Raw genomic sequence first — 19,124 nt, forward strand, 5'->3', positions numbered from 1 at the left:
TATTATTATTTATTGTTTTATATAGCGCCATCATATTCCGCAGAGCTGTACAATGGATAAACAGGACATGACAAGTAGTATATAAAATAACACATCTGATTTACAGAAACAATTACAGTACATATGATGGCTGGAGTGTCCTTTTAAATGTAAGCCTGCAGAGTTTTCCACAACATATTTAAAATACTGTTTCTACAAGTTGCATCCCGAATAAGAAATCTCTAACATGTGATGTGCTCGGTGTTTCTTACAATTGTTTTGCAACCCGTTTCCTTGCAGTTGTAGTTAATGTACTGGAATGAATAGAGGCCCCATACTTCCTCAGCAATTAAGTGGTTAAGTCATGCAATTCAATGCAATGTCGCTCCCTTGAAAGTTCTGCCCTCTTTTTCTCTCGCTGGGATTATAAGCAGGAAACTCCATTCAGAAAAATATACACTCCGAAGTCACCGGTTTTGTCTTTCCTCTGTGTAATACAATGGAAAGCAGGGTAGGATTTCTAGAAGATGTGAAGAAAATGTTGCAAACGGCGAAGGACACTTCACAGGACAAGCTACTTTTTAATTACAAGGGGATATTATTCCCTACATCACTTTGCAGTAATGAAACATTTAAAGCTATGGAAACGTTTGAGGCCAGAGAGGATGATGTATTCTTGGTGGCATATCCAAAATGCGGTAGGTGAATTTTTTTTTAATATATGCTGGTATTTTTTTACCGGGGACCTACAGAGGACATGCTGGGGGAAAAGCGCAACCATGCTCTGTAGCGTTGTACATTGTCTAAACGGGACCTAGCAAGCAGAGCATCACATAACAATTCGGACTTACAGAAATAAAAGTTGAAGGGGTCCTGCTCAAGCTATGAAAGCCTTGTGGCTCTAAGGTGTTGGCTGAGGGTGCTGGGAGTCCTCAATACCTGCAGAAGGTCAGCATCTTCTTGCAGGGATGTATGAGGTGGTGGAGGATCAGCCAGATGTCTGGATGGTTAAACTGAGTGACCTACATTAAATATGTGAGCAGAAATGAATGAGGTAGTTAATGGGGTGAAAGAATTCCTGGGTGGATGACCAGTATGGTTGTAATCAAAGAACACCTGTCTGTTTTCCACTTATTATACTTTCATATCGTTTTACAAAACGGCAACACTTAGTGTTTTGATGGCTAGTCTGGGGAACCTCTAGGTCAAGGGGATAAGGATAAAAATGACCATCTTACTTATATGTTGGTCATTTTGTTTTTATATATCTTATTTAGGCTGCAAAGTAGAAAATGAAAAGGCTGCCGGGGGGCAACAGTAACAATCGAAATTTGACGCATATATATATTATAACTTCTTGCACCTATCATATTGTAAATGTCATTGTCTTTTGTCTCTGAATATGTCATTTCATTGCGTGAAATTATAACTCACTGGAGTTTAAAACTGTTTCAAAGTTCCAATGTTTCACATAGATAAGGCAGAGATGCCTGTAAATAAATGATTACAACATTCATTAGCATACCCAGGAATTTTCCAATTCAACTGCCACTGAGAGTCTTCAAGTATTAGCCATTTATAGCCCATCAAGATTCTATGTAACGACTAAAAAATGTGTTCACCAAATGACTCTAATACCGGTTCTCATGGAAACATTAATTTGTCGTTATTTAAAGATACTTAATTAGGTCACCTGCATTCAAGCTGGAATATCAACCGGTAGCAAAAATGGTGGTCTTATATACAGTACTGTACAAACATTTTAGGCAGGTATAAACAAATTCTGTAAAGCAAGAATACTTTAAAAAATAGGAACCAGGAACCTCCACAATGCTTCCGTTTTGATTGGAAACACCCAATCTGGTACCGCTCTTCATTCCTTCAACAAACAAACAGCCGTTTGCTACAGGCAAATATTAGAAATTTTGACTCATCATTCCAGAGCACCTGCTGTTTTTTTGTGAATAGTTGAGTCGCTTGACCTTGTATCCACATTGGAGATATGACTTTTTTTATGACTTTTTGGGCACAAGTCTTGCAGCCATGAAGACCACTTCTAACCAGATTTCTCTAGACAGCAGATGGGGGTACCAGGGTTCGACTGTTTTCTGCCACTGCCGAGCTGATGGTACTGCTGGACATCTTCTTATTGCGAAGGGAAGTAAGCATGCTGTGTTTTATTGGCCGACCCATGCATCTGCGGTCCTCAACCTTGCCCTTTCTTTGTGCTTCTTCAAATAGTTTGGACAGAACATCTGGAAACCCCTGTCTCCCTTGAAATTTCTGTCTGGGAGAGACCTTGCTGAGACAGTATAATTACCTTGTGTTGTTGCTGTGCTGAGTCTTGCTATGGTGTATGACTTTTGACACTAAACTGTTTTCAGCAACCTCACCTTGTTTCGCACAGCCAATCATAAGTGCCAACAAATGTCAGATCATGGAGGAAGAAAGCATAGCTGAAAATCTCGTCGGGTGTTCTTATATATATTTGTTAGTTTTGCAACAAGAGATATTGCGTTATTCTATAGGAATGGTGTCAGGGACGTTGCATTGTCCCTTTAAGGTGTACAGTAATATCCTTCATGTTATATTTTCTTCCTATCCATCTTTAGGATCAAACTGGTCCTTGCAGTTGTTACATGACATGGTACTCGCCTCTTACAACAAACATCCATCATCAAACATCCCCTTAATAGAGTTTGGAGCTCCTACCAAATATGAGGTTTGTATATAACTATAAAATATATCAGATGCAACATTTCACGAGTAGTTGATATCTAAGCAACGTGTTTTCAAAACTACACTCCATCCTTACTTTCATCTTAAACACAAGTCCATTTAGTGCTTATAAATCAGTGTGTGAACTTTTTGGTTACCGGTGTGTTTCCACTGAAACAGGAAATGTACTTAAGTACACATCCTGCACAAGTACTGTAGCCTTCCATAGAAATCAATGAGAGTTCAACTAGCAAAGTTGCAAGTTGAGTAGCAACATCATAAGCAAGCTGAAGTCTCACTTCATTACACCGATAAAATATATAATAGATTCCAATATACATTTTACTTAAATGTATGGTTGGAGTATCTTCAATAAGAGTAATAAGTTAAACTATCTTCATTTTCCATTTGATACTATGCATTTATGCTTGAAATACGTTTTGTAACATTTTCCTTTTTTGGTTTACAGAAACTCAAAGAAGAATCCTCACCAAGAGTTTTAGCAACACATTTGTATTATGATAACATACCCCAGACTTTTTTGGATAAAAAAACTAAGGTAATGTTTAATGACAAATACTTTGTTGTATTGTTCATCTTTTTGGTAGGTGCTTGGGCAAACCAGATATTTGGGGCCAACGGGAGTCTTGAACATGTCTTGGACATGTTGGTATCAGCACTCAGTGAGTGAGAGTCTACACATTTTTGGTCAGCATGGTTGGGGAGACAAACGTGAGCGTGAGGTTGATTCAAAATTCTGGAATTAAATAGCTGTATATCAGAGTATCACAGGGCGTTTGTGAATATGGTAATGATAATGGGGCTTTGGGCCAGCTTCCTCGTAGTGGGGGCTCAGTCATACCTACCTCCAACAACCTGTGCTAGAACGCTTTGATTCCTCTCTCTTTATGTAGAGCAGTAACTGTAACATTGCACATGCATACAACTTGAAATGGGTACAAAAGGGGATAACAGCCTCCAAACACAATGTTATCTGCTGGCGTACTTGAGATGACCAAAAAAATACAGCATAGCTTTGAAGGGACACTTTGTGAGAGCTGCCACGGCCTTAGGGTAAGGCTGGGCCCAGGGAAGATGCCCTTTTTGCCCTGTGTTAATGTTGAAAATGTTACTAGTAACTTATCTGTGGTTATAGTATAGAACAAATAAACATGTTTTCTTCAAAAACTTCTAAAATTCTATCTTCCTCTATTACTTATTTTTTTGTATTAACAGATGCTAGTCATGTTTCGGAATCCAAAAGATACAGCAGTGTCCCTTTACCATTTCTACAACAACAACCCCATGCTTCCCAGCTACAGCTCGTGGGATGCGTTTTTCCCAGACTTCATAAATGGAAATGGTATTTTATATTTTATATATGTATGTGTGTGTATACTTTTCACAGAGCTTTTTTCTTTATCTCTTTTTCTTCCTTTTCACACAATTTTTTTTTCTAAAAAACAGAAAAATATGTTTTGTGTTTGGGTACCATAATTCATATACACCGATCAGCATTAACATTATGACCACAGATAGGTGAAGTGAATAACACTTGTTATCGTTGCTCCTGTCAAACATTTCGTCCAAGGATCTGAGCGACTTTGACAAGGGCCAAAATTGGGTCAGACCATCTCCAAAACTGCAGTGGTTGATACCTATCAAAAGTGGCCCAAGGAAGGAAAAGCAGTTAACCAGTGACAGGGTCAAGGCTAATTGGTGCATGTGGGGGGCAAAGGCTGGCTCGTGTGGTCAAATCTAACAGGCAAGCTATTGTAGATCAAATTGTTTAAAAAGTTAACACTGGTTCTGATAGAAACATGTCAGAACACAGAGTGCATCGCTGTTTGTTGCGTATGGAGCTGCGTAGCTGCAGACCACTCAGGATGCCCGTGTCCACTGCCGAAAGCTCCTAGAACGGGCACGTGAACACAACAACTGGACCGCATTGCAATGGAAAAATGTGGCCTGGTCTGATGAATCATGTGTGGTGAACACATGGCAACAGCATGCACTGTGGGAAGAAGGCAAGCTGGTGGATGCAGTTTGATGTTCTGGGCAAACCTTGGGTCCTGCAAATCATGTAGATGTTACTACATGTAGATGTTACTTTGAAACATACCGCCTACCTTGTACACCTTTTCATGGACACAGTATTTCCTGATGGGATTGGCCTCTTTCAGCAGGATAATGTGCCCTGCCACAAAGCAAAAATGGTTCAAGAATGGTTTGAGGAATGAAAAAAAAAAAAGTTCAAGGTGTTGCCATGGCCTCCAAATTCTCCAGATCTCAATTCAATCAAGCATTTGTGATGTGCTGGACAAACAAGTCCGATCCATGGAGGGTCATAACTTAAAAAATCTGCTGCTAAAGTCTTGGTGGCAGATACCACAGCACACTTTCAAAGGTCTAGTGGAATAGATGCCTCGATGGGTCAGGGCTGTTTTGGCGGCAAAAGGGGGGCCTACATAATATAAGGCAGGTGGTCATAATGTTATTGGCTGATCTGTGCACTTTAAAAGGAATTCTTAATAGCGAATTGCATTTACGAAAAAAACCTTTAACTGTAATGTAACAGTCTTATTGTCTGATATTGACTTCTATATTTTTTTTTATGAAAATACAACAGGCCTTCCATGGTGTAGTATGGATTTTTGACATTATTAAGGTTTATTTACAAAAGCTGAGTCATCAGGGTAGTAGCAACTCACAACTCACTGACTTCATCATCCATCAAAAAAGCTTAACTCTGGTAAGCTTCCCCTGTAAGAAGGGCTGAGTTATCCTTTGTATAACACATAGTTTAGCCGATAAGATGATTTACAAAATAATAAATAAAAATAAGATGATTTACAAAAAATCCTCCTATGAACCAGCTAAGCCTTTCTTGCAGGAGGCTCTCACTTGGGTTGGCTTTTTATAATGCAGAGTGAAGTTGGTAATTTGCAAGTCTTCTGCCAGCTCCTACACGCCTTACATATAGAATCCATGTATCATTTGTAGTATAAATAAACATACATATATACATGTACACATCAACACTTGGAGGTTTTTTTAGACACAAAAATGTAAAGTCTTAATTTCAATAGTGGCAAATATAATCTTTGGCAATATTATGACCCTCAGTTGTTGTCCAAAGGAGCAGAGCTCTGTGAGGTGGCAACATGGTAGCTGCACTGGAGCATTAATTTTACAACTCCCTGGGCCAGTCATGGGAGATCATGGGACCTCTTTAACTCACCTATGATCCCTACTGCCCACAAAGTGAGACAGGAGGACAATGTCCAAAATCGTGACTGTCCTGCAAAAAACTGGCCTGTTAGGAAGTATGCTACATGCCCACTACAGTATAGAGAAGTGTTTCTTTGTGCATGCAGATGTACTTGATGATATTGAGCTACTGTTTTTTGGTGTTTTTATGACTTATCCATCTGATACCTGTTTTTTTTTATTATTTTAGTGTGCTTTGGCTCATATTTTGATCAAGCAGTTACTTGGAATAAACACATCGATGATAGTGGCGTTCTTTTGATGACCTTTGAAGAAATGAAACAAGTGAGCGTAATTTATAACATAGTTTATATGTAATTCTTTAATGTGAGATTAAACAAAAAGGTTTGTTTTTCGCATTCAGTGTTGAACTTTGGTGAAATGAAGTGATCAAGTAGGTGTTAAATATGAAAAAGTAGAGATACAGCCAAAAAAGGAAGAATGTGGTTAGCCAAGAAAGTTGTATATTTTAGACTAGAGACCCTTGAAGCTATATGTTTGGTACTTGTCACCAGGCGCATCTGGATGGTTAATTGACACTAATAGTAGGCTTGGAATCTCAATGTACATATATAAGTCAAATAGAGATTTTTAGTTCCATTTTCACATCATACAATGTATCGTCTGGAATTTAAATTTCCTTTTGTTTATTTAAGGACTTGGAGTCCTCAGTAAAGAAGATTGCTGAATTCTTTGGGTTCACCTTGACAGAGGAGCAGGTGAAAAGTATTGCCAATAAAGGCACATTCAAGAACATGAAGGAGAAGTCCAAAGAAACTCATGGCGATTTTGGACAAGTTGTCTTTAGGAAAGGTAAACAAAACAAAAAGGAAACTTTGCACCAGATCCCTAAAAACTGAAATTTAGCAAGTTTCTTCTTATAAGTGTAACTATGAACCTTGTGTTCAAATTGGCCGGTATACATTATTCTTCCTGAATTTTTTTTCAAGGTGATGTTGGTGACTGGAAAAATTACTTCACTGAAGATCAGAACCAGGAAATGGATGCAAAATTTGAGGCGTGTTTAGCAGGAACAAAACTCGGAGAGCTGCTTAAGTATAATGTTTACTGCAAGTAATATATGTCGGCATAAAAGGAGCGGAAACAACACACCCTACGGCCATCTTCATCACTTGTTGTTTTTTTCCCAAAACATTTACATATATAGTCTTTTTCTCCTTTTTTTTCAATCAAGTAATCCTTCCATCAACCCTTTCAACAACCAACACTCACAATAACCCTTATACCATTAAGTAATCAAATATAATTGATATGGAAGTGGTCCTGACATTATCAGTAGTGCATTACATCATATAGGTAGCGCTCTCTGAAAAAATCCAGACAAGTTAATTGCGTGGACAGAGTGTCTGCCCACTGTGTACAAGATGTCATGTGTCCAGCTCATATATATAGATGTGCCAACGAGTAGATCGCTGGTAGTCTTATGTCTATGCAAGCATCATTTTTTACATTGTATCTAACTGATCTAACTCTTAACTCACTCCAATTGTTCTAGCATTTCTCAATTTTCCTCTACTTTGTTTGACCCCTTTATGTATCTATCTATCCTATCCTATTCCAACAAGATATACATACTGACATTCTCTGTAATCCATGCAACAAATATCAGCTATAGAGATAAACGGGCAAAGGAAATTACACTGCTTCATGTAGGCGAGATAGACATAATTTTTATATATATATATATATATATATATATATATATATATATATATATAGGTATACCATTTTATTTTCTAGCCCAATTATTGCTAAACTTACCATATATTATATGAGTCAATTTTGTATGATAAGTGTGAATTTGATTGTTTGTGAACTGAATAAAATATGCAGAAATCTAAATGCTGTTATAGCGGTTAGTTGTTGATCCATAGTCTAATAAAGTTGCCCGCCTCAAAAGTTTTTCAATATTTTGTAGCTAATTCACCTGTTAAAAATTATCTCTTGAGTCATAACTTTAAAGAAATAATAAAATGAAAATATAAGAATTGGTGAAATGATTACTAGTTAAATAATACAGTCATGGCCAAAGGTATTGAGAATGACACCAGTATACCATACTTAAGTATAATTACAAGCATTTCATAACTGTCAAGGGCTTTTATTGACAATTACATTAAGTTTATGTAGTTTAAGAGCCTCAAGACCCCTGCAATCAGGCTCGGCATGTTGTCAATTAACTTCTGGGCTACATCCTGACTGATGGCAGCCCATTCCTGCCCATCAGTGCTTGGAGTTTGTCAGAATTTGTGGGTTTCTGTTTGTCCACCCACCTCTTGAGGATTGACCACAAGTTCTTAATGGGATTAAGGTCTGGGGAGTTTCCTGGCCATGGACCCAAAATTCCGATGTTTTGTTCCCCGAGCCACTTAGTTATCGCTTTTGCTTTATGTCAAGGAGCTCCATCATGCTGGAAAAGGCATTGTTCCTTCAAGTTGCTCTTGAAGGATGTGTTGCTACCATTCTTTATTCATAGCTGTGTTATTGATGGCAAAAGTGTGAGTGAGCCCACTCCCTTGCAACCCCACACGTGAATGGTCTCAGGATGCTTTACTGGTGTCATGACACAGGACTGATGGTAGCACTCACCTTGCCTTCTCCAGATAAGCTTTTTCTCGGATGCCCCAAACAATCGGAAAGGGGATTCATCAGAGAAAATGACTTTACCCTAGTCTTCAGAAGTCCAATCCCTGTACCTTTTGCAGGATATCAGTCTGTCCCTGGTGTTTTTCCTGGAGAGAACTGGCTTCTTTACTGCCCTTCTTGACACCAGGCCATCCTCCAAAAGTCTGCCATTCCTGAGCAAGCTCTGCACTGGTGGCACCCCAGCTGAATCAACTTTAGGAGATGGCCCTGACGCTTGCTGGACTTTCTTGGGCGCTCTGACACATTCTTCACAACAATTGAACCTCTCTTTTTGAAGTTCTTGATGATCTGATAAATGGTTGATTTAGGTGCAATCTTACTAGCAGCAATATCCTTGCCTGTGAAGTCTTTTTATGCAAAATATTGATGACAGCACCTGTTTCCTTGCTGGTGATCATGGTTAACAGAAAAAGAACAATGATGTCAAGCACCACCCTCCTTTTAAAGCCAACAGTCTGTTATTGTAACTCAATCAGTATAACAGAGTGATCTCCACCCTTGTCAACGTCAACACTCTCACCTGTGTTAACGAGAGAATCACTGACATGATGTCTGCTGGTCCTTTTGGGGCAGGGCTGAAATGCTGTTGAAATGTTTTTTTGGGGCTTAAGTCCATTTTCATGGCAAAGAGGGAATTCATAGCAATTCATCTGATCACTCTTCATAACATTCAGGAGTATATTCAAGTTGCCATCATCTAAACTGAGGTAGCAGACTTCATGAAATATAATATTCTGAAAACTTTTGGCCATGACTATACGATGCAAACCTGAACGCAGTATATTGTGCCCTTTCTTTCAATGGAGCATCTACTTCACTGGAAAGTTATTACATGTTTTACATTTCTAGAAGGGCTTTTACCTTTTTATTTGCACAGTAGAGATCATGATCTCCAAAGATAAAAAAAATAGATTATTGGAATAAAAAAAAATAGATTTCTGCCATATTTAATCTAATCCTCCACTTTAATGAAGTCAACCGGAGTAGTAGCAACCAATCGCATGTATTTTATCAAAACGCTAGTTTCCGGCAAGCAGAAATGTGATTGGTTGTCACCACTCACATTGATTTCAATACTGTTTGTACTCAGAATGAGGCAGCCTGGACTTGTTCCCCGGCTTGAGAAATGCTCATACCTGGTACCCAGAGCCCTCGCTCTTGGGGTAGCTGGTGGGCAGGTCTAGTGATGTCGGTGGGAGGTTTCAGTGACATCGGTTGGTGGTCTGCTGATGTCGGTGGGCAATATGCTGATGTTGTGTTTGGGGCCAAATGCAAAAAAAATCCATGTGGTAGGAGGACAAGTGTGTAGGGAGTGTGGCGTGCCTCCACACCGCTCCTGCGCCCTTGAGATTATCGGCAGTGACCTGGAGAGTCTAGTCTCTAGACAAAAACCAAATGTTCCTGGGTAATGGAAATGCTGCTGAAGATACTATGACTGCTATCATCTAAATCTTAGGGTGGCATTTCAAACAATTGTGGTCCCTAGCAGCTCCTACATAATGATGTGATGTATTCATCAAATTAACCACACTCACAAGAAAATTGCCCTCATGACCCTCCCTTCCCAATCCATTATGAATCCCTCTTGACCTTGCAGCTGAGCCTCCTCCATGGTGGCTGCTCTGTAAGTACCATGAAAAGTGCCCTGTACTGCAAAAGAAAAAAGCCCTCGTCTTTAAGGGTTAATCTTAGGAAGAAGCTAAACAACCTTTGGTTTAATAAAACGTCAGGCAGGGTGCTATAACTCAATGCAGTGTACAGTAAGTGATCAAGTCGCACATGTCCCTGTATTACTTGCTTTGTTTGCCGACCGATCCTCTCCAAGCAGGTAAAACGAAACGGACCAGATTTTTTAAATTAGTACAGAGGACATTTTTTAAACTCTGCATGACAGATACATAGCGAGATGTACTTGGATCCAAACCTTTGAGGCTCATAGCATCTGATTTAGCATTTGTCATTGGGAAGAATGCACAAATCACCATCATCGTTTATATGTGCGGTATACTTTTAAAACCAGAATCAAGATATTTAAATATACTGCCCCGTTTAAGCTTAATAACCAAAACATTCTCTGGGAACTTATCAAAAGAAATTCGTTATGTTTCCTGAAACCACAAGCTGCATGATCTGATTTGCAGAAGTGATAAAATGATCACTTGTTATAACAAAACAGCATTATATACAAATACAGAATGACACAGCAATATGACCATAATTAAATATAAAAGCAAATGATTAACCATTTAAAGGAACATTTATGAACATCACAAAATCATGAGAATCATAGAAGTTGGGCTGCCAAAGGTTGCCTGCATGGGATGGCTGGCAAGTCGGGTACATTGGCAATTGCCCCATGGCATGGTAGGATTTAACAAAAGCTTTCCTGTTTGTATTTACATATAATCATCATGATTTATAAAATATACCGACTTAGAGAGGCATTTCTGCCCCTTTTAGAGTTTCTACTCATTTGTTTTCTGTAGATATGTTTTGGACCCGAGTAGATAATGCACAAGGGGCATGTTCACGGTCAGAGTACTGAGTTTGAACTTTTCCCCCCCAGACCGAATGTTGCCAGTCCTCCTTTGGTTGCCTTGTCCGATCTGAAAAAAGCTGTCATGGAGCCAAATCTTAGGACTCCACGTGAAAAATTAGAAGAGTTTGCAGTTATTCTACCAAGAAAGGCTACCATTTATGAGTTGTGTTTAGAAGGAATTGGGATGGTAAAATGCCAATAATGTCATAAATGAAAGAAGTCAATCTAGGTGAAGAAAAACGAATCCGGTGTCTTTTTCCGCTGACTCATGCACACATTGCGTGCTAGCCAGTGTAGTTAAAACATTGTTCTGAGAACAATTAAAGGATTCTACTCACGCAATGAAGGCATGAATGTGCTTCTTAGAACAAAAAAAAGTATGGGGAGTGACAGGTTAATTCAGTCACGTGAGCATCTAAGCTTATTACACTGACATAATGATGGATTTTGTAGGGCAGAGGGGACTTTCTCCCAATAAAAAGAAATAGAATATTTTAAAAAGTTATCATAAAAAGATACAATTAAAGGTTATTTAAAATTAAAAGTAAAAAATAGACTAGGGACGCTTACCTTATTCGGCGTGTTACAATTTGTTATTGAAAACACAATTTTATAAATGCTTAAATCTTTCGCCTTTAAGTGATATTAAAGATTTATGATGCATTTTAAATGGAGGGATTGGGTGTGTTTAATGATTTCTTGCCAATTAAGGTAAAGGAGAGTCTAAGCTAGGCCTCCTATTTATTTCGTGTACCTGTGAAGTCAGAACACCTGTGAAGTTCTAATTTCTCTCATACACTCTGGTGATCATGTGACAGCACGGGTACTTCGAGGCCAGAGGCCGCCTGATGACATAAAGTACGCAGATGGCTGGATATGAGTAGCACGTGGCCGGGATATCAGCCCGCTGGTCTCAAGCTGCAGTACCAGATCTTCCGCTATAGCTGTCGACTGACGAGTGTGTGGCGCTGTCGGCCAGTGGCTCACTGGAGATTTGCCTGGTATGCCAGATGGCCAGTCCGGGCCTGCTCTTTATTATAATCTAGTTTTAAAGTTGACTAGACAAAGACATTTCGAATGATATTAGATATTTTATGCTTAGCTTCTCAAGATATCAAAATCAAGCAAGTGAAGGCATTAAAAAATAACCTTCTACTACCTTCCTGTCTACTGATCCTTTAAAATCACTATATATATTAAGCAGGGACAACACAGACGTTCTTGCATGAGACGTCCACTGTGATTGGTCCTTTATAATGCAAAGTAATATCAAAGGGTTCTAGAAACTCTCAGGTTAGTGAATAGACCTGGCTTGGGGATGATTGATAGTAACCTAACCTCACACATTATGTATGCCACCAAAATGCTTATTTTAAAGGGGTTTATATATAAATCAATATAGCGTTGTCAAAAGGTATGTTCAACAGGTCATTTTAGAAATGTCATTGCAACAGAAAAGCATAAACTAAGGTGACTGGAATAAAAGATGGAGTAGATGGGAGAAAATGGGTGGCTACTGGCTAGGCTAGAAGGCAAAGGTGAAATTGTCAAGGAGAAAGAGAGAAAGCTAGCTTGGTTTGGCTGACCTAGAAACGGTCTTCAAAAGAGGATCGGTGATCGACAGAGGCAACTTGAGTTTATGCGTTTACAACTATACGTTATATGAGGCCAACCAAGAGTCGGCTCTCCATAATGTTTAGAGAAGCCCAGAAGCTGAAACACAACTTTTCCATAAACTCTCCTGTCAACGGCCCCTTTAGTGAATAGATCGCTCTGTGTGTACTTTGATTCTAGAACTCGTTTCAAGATTTTGGGGTACCCGCAGGGTCACAAGACTGGTAGTGTTTTTTGAAATATACTAAAGGGAGTAGCACCATCTAGTGTCATTAGAGTAAAAACTAATAACTGCAACAAGTTACTTCAGATATTTCTAGTCTATAGCAGGTACAGGAGAAATGTTATTGACATCTTTTTGAACGACAAGTACTATTGTGCTTTGTCAATACAGTTTAATTCCTGTTTCACAGTCTTGTGACAAACAGTAACCAACAAGGTATTTAAGGAATGTAAACTTGGTTTCAGGCAAGAGTACTAAGACGAATAATATATGTCAATAGTGAAAGAAGTAACTTTAAAAAAAAAAAGTCTTGTCATTTTTGTAACATAACTTTACCTTTAATACAACTTTCACTCCTGGTTCAATGTACCCAGTCAGGAACAGACTCAGCCCAGCAAACAACAGTAAAGATAAGTGACTCATGAACTGAAATGAACCAGTGATTATATTCGGTGACAAACTAGTATTTGGACAAGTCAGGTCCTCAGATAGGGTCTCTCCCGGCCAAGTTACAGCACCAGGATTTGAAAAGTCTATACAAGTGACTCTACTGGTTGCCAGCAGGGGGCTCGCCTTCCATGGCAGAGGAGGCCCCTGCCATGGCGACCAATAGAGTTGCTCGTACGGACATTTAAAACCCTGGCGCCAAAGCTGCTGCGTAGTCCGTACCGCATTAACCCCGTATTAACCCCTTCTACAAAACACGGCAAAAAAAGGAGAAAAAAAAAGGAACACTAAGAATGTACACAAATATTCGCCCGAACCGAACACAGGAACGGGCGAGGATTCCGCGTGTATTTGTATTCCGCGAATCCTCGCCCGTTCCTGTGTTCGGTTCGGGCGAATATTTGTGTACATTCTTAGTGTTCTTTTTTTTTCTCCTTTTTTTGCCGTGTTTTGTAGAAGGGGTTAATACGGGGTTAATGCGGTACGGACTACGCAGCAGCTTTGGCGCCAGGGTTTTAAATGTCCGTACGAGCAACTCTATTGTATTCCGCGAAGACGAACACGAAGACGAACACGAAGACGAACACGAAGAGTTGGCCGGCTGACCAAGTCTAGTTTGTACCTCAAAGACCAGAGCTTTTTTAATACTTTCTTGCTTTTTGTTCAAACATAATTTTTCTCTTTCTAATGTACTGTAGAAACATATTATGTAGATTGTAGGACTATCGTGTGCTGCTATACTTTTATATAGCTGCAATTACTGTCTAAATGGCTCGTTGTAGAAGTCATTGGTACCCATGACACCAATGGTGTATTCACTAAACCAGAGGTTTGCGAGTCACTTAAACTCAACTCCCAGACCTTCCAATATTACTATACATTATGCAGGGCCTTAATATTACATGGTATATTTAAAATACTTCCTTACTTCCTATTTCTGCCTCCTTCTTGTCTTTATCTTGGTGTGACTGGTACTTATTTCTAGCTTTATGTGTGTGACGTTGAAATAAAAAAATAAGTCAGACACAAAATGTTCCCAATTAATATTAATTTATTACAATGTTTTTTTTTTTTTTTTTTTACAATTACGTAACATGTGGAATTTTACATACAAATTGTTTTAAAACACTCCTTGTGGGATAAAATAAATCAAACATAACAGTAGTTTCATCCATTTTCAATTATGACCGAACATCTTTAGAAAAGACCATATATTTCCATGTAAATCTGCTACAAATTAATGAACGTTATGAGTTGTAGAATGTAGATGGATGAGAGTGAGAAACAGCAACTGTGGAACTACAACACAATATTCATGTATTTGGTGGTTAAAATGCATTGTGAAAATATAGAAATTCTGTAACTCCTAAAAACACCAAAAAATCATAAAAGGAGATTCTCCCTATGGTAGAAAGTCCTATATAGGCAGCTCACATTAGACTAGAATCTGACAGCCATGCAGGGCAGAAACGTTCAAATCCAAATGTTGGTGTTGTAACTGCCAAATAAATTAGTTTTATGGATTACATATGCATTGTACTCACACAGGTTTGAGGTTCAGTCCTTATAACTTATTATGTACTTTTCAGTATTCTTCAGAACTTATGGTTTTTGACAGTGACATTACTAAAGCAGCACCAGAGTAAAAAAATAATCTAACAGTACTAACAACCAGTCCTTTTTTTTTTACTAAAATTGTCCAGTTGTGGTTTAACGCCCTGATTTCAATTTACATTAGGAAGGTACCTCCAAAGTGGGCTTCTGCTGCAGGGAGCATTAGGCTGGCCCTGTATAATGTATAGTGAAACCAGTGAGATTTCTTCACATCCACGGAATGGTGCATTACATAGGACCAACTCAGCCCTTCTTGCTCAGAAATCTTCCAGAGCTAGCCCTTCATAGTGAGTAGTGACTACCATTGTTATTTTAAATAGTTTATCCTTGATGGACTTTACTGTTAACACTGTGTTGTAGGCATGCTAACCCCCCCCCCCAAAACGTTCAGTTTTTACTATGAGTAATGAAGTCTGTATTATGAAAGGTTCATCTCGCCTCAACTCCCAGTTAGTGAATAACTTCCCAAAGTGCCAGAATGACCACCCACTTCTAATGCACACTTGGTGTTCTACATATAGGAGTTGAATATTATTTGTGGACTCTGAGCCCTTGCAGTCTTAACGGCGTGTAATAAGATACTGTATCTTGAAAATCACATTAAGATTACAAACATTGTGGCGATAGAAAAAGCGGGAATATTGCTTAAACAGGAGAAGCAATGCAGAGTTGTTTTTACAGCATAGAGCAATCACAAACATATTTACCATATATACAAATTTATACTCCTGTGGTTAAAAAAAGTTGTGCATAAGACCAGCAACCAGATGTAATGTCATACTGAAGCCTATAAAATATCTTTTAAAAAGGTCAAGGGATCCTGGAATGTATACTTGATGACATATCTGTAGTATTTTATTATCATAGCTCACTCAAGTTGCTCCTTCTCTTCTGTAAACAGGTCAGCCAAGTCTGCTACGGTCAGGACCGATGCTTCAGACTGCTTCATCGACGCGCTTGTGTGACTAAAACAAAAATGCACATGAAAACATTAGGACATCATGGGGAAAAATCCAATACTAATCCAAATTGAGATATTAACATGAGGGTTCATATATATAAATGAATACAGAGCGAGAGAATAGATTCACACACGCGTATAAAAACAAAGGCTTAACTACAATTGCCAAACTTGTTCGTATGTCTACGCTGGGACGTTCATAACGTAAGGCATTCCATAACTATGCTAAAGAAATAAAAGGTAGGTAGAAAATAGAGGTGTACACCTCCTTTTGAGGGCTTTAACTTCCATCAACCTCTTTAACATTCTGGCTAGTGTGATGGGACTTGGAGACCACAAAAGTTCAACCACTAATTTATTTAAAAAATAAATAAATGTATTGAACTTTTTTTCATTCTTTAGGGAGGGATTAGGGTAAGGGGGCACCTGTGAAGTCACAGCCCCTGCATGTTAGAAGGGATTAGGCTTTTTATCGTGCATGCTAGCCAACTGATCTCACGATAGATCAGCTGGCAACATGCTGACAATTTTACCTTTTCGACAAAAGGTAGCAATCGGCCATAATTAGGCTATGGATCTCTGGATTTTATAAAACGTTTTTGTACTCAGAGAAGCTGCCAATTGATCGCTTAACAGCAGACTTCTCTCCTCCTCAGACAGGGCCTTAGAGTAAACACTCAAGACTTCAGCCGGGGTGGTAAGGGAAGGCTGCTTGTTAGCTTAGCAGCTACACTACAGAAAAGTCTTCTTAGCGATTGCTGAAAGAGGTCGCTTAGTACAGGGAGCACAGTGCCACTATATAAGGGATATGTAGATGACAAGCCCAGTTTGCCTATGTATCTCCTCTCTAACTGGTGCTCTAGGGGTTAAATACTTCTTTCAGGAGTCCCCAAATACTGCTGAAAGAAGGGGAAAACCAAAAAGGATCTTCAGCACTGCCATGCTAAGCAAACTAAACATTATATGGTCAACGAAAAAAGCACAGATGCCTATTACTGGCTAAATAAAAAATCTCATAGCGAGGGATGTCGTAAGGCAGGGGCGTCCAACGTGTGGCCCTCCAGCTGCTGCAGGACTACATCTCCCATACTCCTCAGCCAGCCCCTTAGCCTAGAGAGAATTATGGGAGATGTAGTCCTGCAGCAGCTGGAGGGCCGTAGGTTGGACGCCCCTGTTGTAAGGTAACTTGAAGAGAAGAACAGATACACTGTGCTATTTGAAAGACAAATACACTAAAAATAATTGTTTAATTAGAAGGTTCATCTGTCAAAATATGAATACCTCCTGTCTGCAGTTTTAAGCATTGCTTGCATCCTTTCTTCAATTGTTGCTTTTATGAGGAAGCGGTGAACGATAGTGGATCTGAAAACAAAGAAATCAAAAAGACTGAAACGCTGCTCTACATAGTGAGAATAAAATACAGTCCGAACAGTTTCTTTCATTGGGTTAAAGCATTTTAGGAATCGAGTATGCAATCAGTAGTGAAGAAATAACGTACATAGAGGTGCAGAATCAATAAATAAAAAGTAGACCTGTAGTCAATTAGAATTCCTTTTAAACTAATTCAACGTTATAGAAATTATTCTCCGGAAAAATGAACTGGGAAATAATTTTCTGATAAAGATTTGACATTTCAGTTTTAGGTAACGATATTGTTACAAACAAATAGTGAAAAATTCAATTATGTACTGATGTGATTGAGCTCTTTTGTTCTGTTGTTGTCTTGATGTTTCTGTGTATAAATATGCTATATTCTTTTTAATAAAATGTTCATTCTTGCTGTACTCAATTCAAGGTAGTTGCGTCTACTTATTGGGTACACATGGCAGGGTTTCAAGGTCTGCATGCTGACTGGTGCTGGAAGTGATTTTGGGGACAACAGGAGGATAGATCTTGGTGATCTCTGGGAGTGACTACAGTTCTCTTGGTGAACCCGTTACAGAGTTACCACTCGGGTTAATAAAAATAAGGTCTGAAAGAAACACATGAATTTGACAGCAGAAACTCACTTTGTCTGGCCAATTCGGTGAACACGACCGATAGCTTGCAGTTCATGTGCCGGATTTAGAATAGGCTCCACCAGTAGCACATGAGTAGCCTCTATGATGTTCAGTCCATTGGAACCCGTGTGGAGAGGTAGCAGCAGAACATTGATGTTTGGATCATATTTAAACGCTGAAAGGTTTTCCTGAAAGATATTTGTTTTAGATGAAATCATTACTTATATGCTGAGTGCCATGTCAAGTAAATACAGTTTGTCTCCCAGGGTCTACTGCCAGCAAACAGCTCTCAATTCCAGGATAATAAGAAACCATAACAGCTCTCACTGTACGTAGTAAATTTAATACTAGATGATTGAGAGAAAGGCATATTATAGCCTCAAAGTATTCTTGTCTTTAAAAAAATGACAAAGCAACTCTTTGTAGACATGGAAAATGTATAGATAAGGATTTAGCAACTTATCCGAACACTGCCAGCCACATTAACGCAATATTTAATGTGGTTGCTACTACTACTAGGACTGCTTGGAGAACAGTCTCTTACTTACTCCATGTATTACCTGTGCTGAGTGCCAGAATATAAAGTCATGTCCTACAGCTCTATATTAGACCGATGTGCAGAGAAAGAGATACTACACAGGCTCTGCTGGCAAGGAACAGACCTCCACAATATAATTGGGCTTCTTACAAGGGTGATCTTCACAGCTGAAGAGCCCGACTTCCTAACAGGGTGATCAGGTCTTGGCAAAAATGTATATTTTGCCTGTTGTGGACACCTACAGTTAGGTGGACAATAGGCACTTTATATAGTCCAGAAAGACGGACAATTTTTCCTCAAGTAAGGATTGTTAGGGAAATATAAGAAATGTTAATGCTGACACATTGCAGATATTTATATTGAACAGGAACCTGCAGCAAACAAGCGTATTATTAAACACAGCATGGTAAAACTAATATCGTACCTGGAACTTCTGGATCCCGTTGATCTGTGAAAATACGATATTGTTGTCTTGCAGGGCTTTTGCGATGATATCAAGCACATCTTGCCACTGAAAATCCAAGACATCTAATACATTTAGCATGGTTTCATAA

The 19,124-nt window shown here is 38.9% G+C and overlaps 2 protein-coding genes across 2 annotated transcripts in view; one reads left to right on the plus strand and one right to left on the minus strand.

Moving 5' to 3' along the window:
• The first annotated feature begins 444 nt into the window (after nt 1–444).
• LOC128483463 (sulfotransferase 6B1-like) lies at nt 445–7,102 on the plus strand. Its single transcript, XM_053459675.1, has 7 exons — nt 445–677; nt 2,592–2,701; nt 3,167–3,256; nt 3,934–4,060; nt 6,158–6,252; nt 6,624–6,780; nt 6,918–7,102. The coding sequence occupies exons 1-7, from the start codon at nt 479–481 to the stop codon at nt 7,043–7,045; spliced, it is 906 nt and encodes a 301-aa protein (XP_053315650.1). The 5' UTR covers nt 445–478; the 3' UTR covers nt 7,046–7,102.
• Nucleotides 7,103–15,739: 8,637 nt separating this feature from the next.
• Nucleotides 15,740–19,124, minus strand: part of SHPRH (SNF2 histone linker PHD RING helicase) — a 36,374-nt gene continuing 32,989 nt past the window's right edge. The window contains exons 27-30 of the mRNA XM_053461060.1: nt 18,995–19,081; nt 18,042–18,220; nt 17,314–17,394; nt 15,740–16,036 (exon numbers count right to left, since the gene is read on the minus strand). Coding sequence (XP_053317035.1) covers nt 15,940–16,036; nt 17,314–17,394; nt 18,042–18,220; nt 18,995–19,081 — 444 coding nt within the window. The 3' untranslated portion in view covers nt 15,740–15,939. The remainder of the gene's footprint in view (nt 16,037–17,313; nt 17,395–18,041; nt 18,221–18,994; nt 19,082–19,124) is intronic.

This window comes from Spea bombifrons, chromosome 3 (genome assembly GCF_027358695.1).
Source record: "Spea bombifrons isolate aSpeBom1 chromosome 3, aSpeBom1.2.pri, whole genome shotgun sequence".
NCBI lineage: Eukaryota > Metazoa > Chordata > Amphibia > Anura > Pelobatidae > Spea > Spea bombifrons.

Bases quoted from the DNA above. Each gene is read 5' to 3' on its own strand.
- LOC128483463 (XM_053459675.1), top strand. From the start codon at position 479: ATGGAAAGCAGGGTAGGATTTCTAGAAGATGTGAAGAAAATGTTGCAA. The intron at 3,257-3,933 runs GTAATGTTTAAT...TTGTATTAACAG, and splicing joins TTTTGGATAAAAAAACTAAG to ATGCTAGTCATGTTTCGGAA. The intron at 6,781-6,917 runs GTAAACAAAACA...TTTTTTTTCAAG, and splicing joins ACAAGTTGTCTTTAGGAAAG to GTGATGTTGGTGACTGGAAA.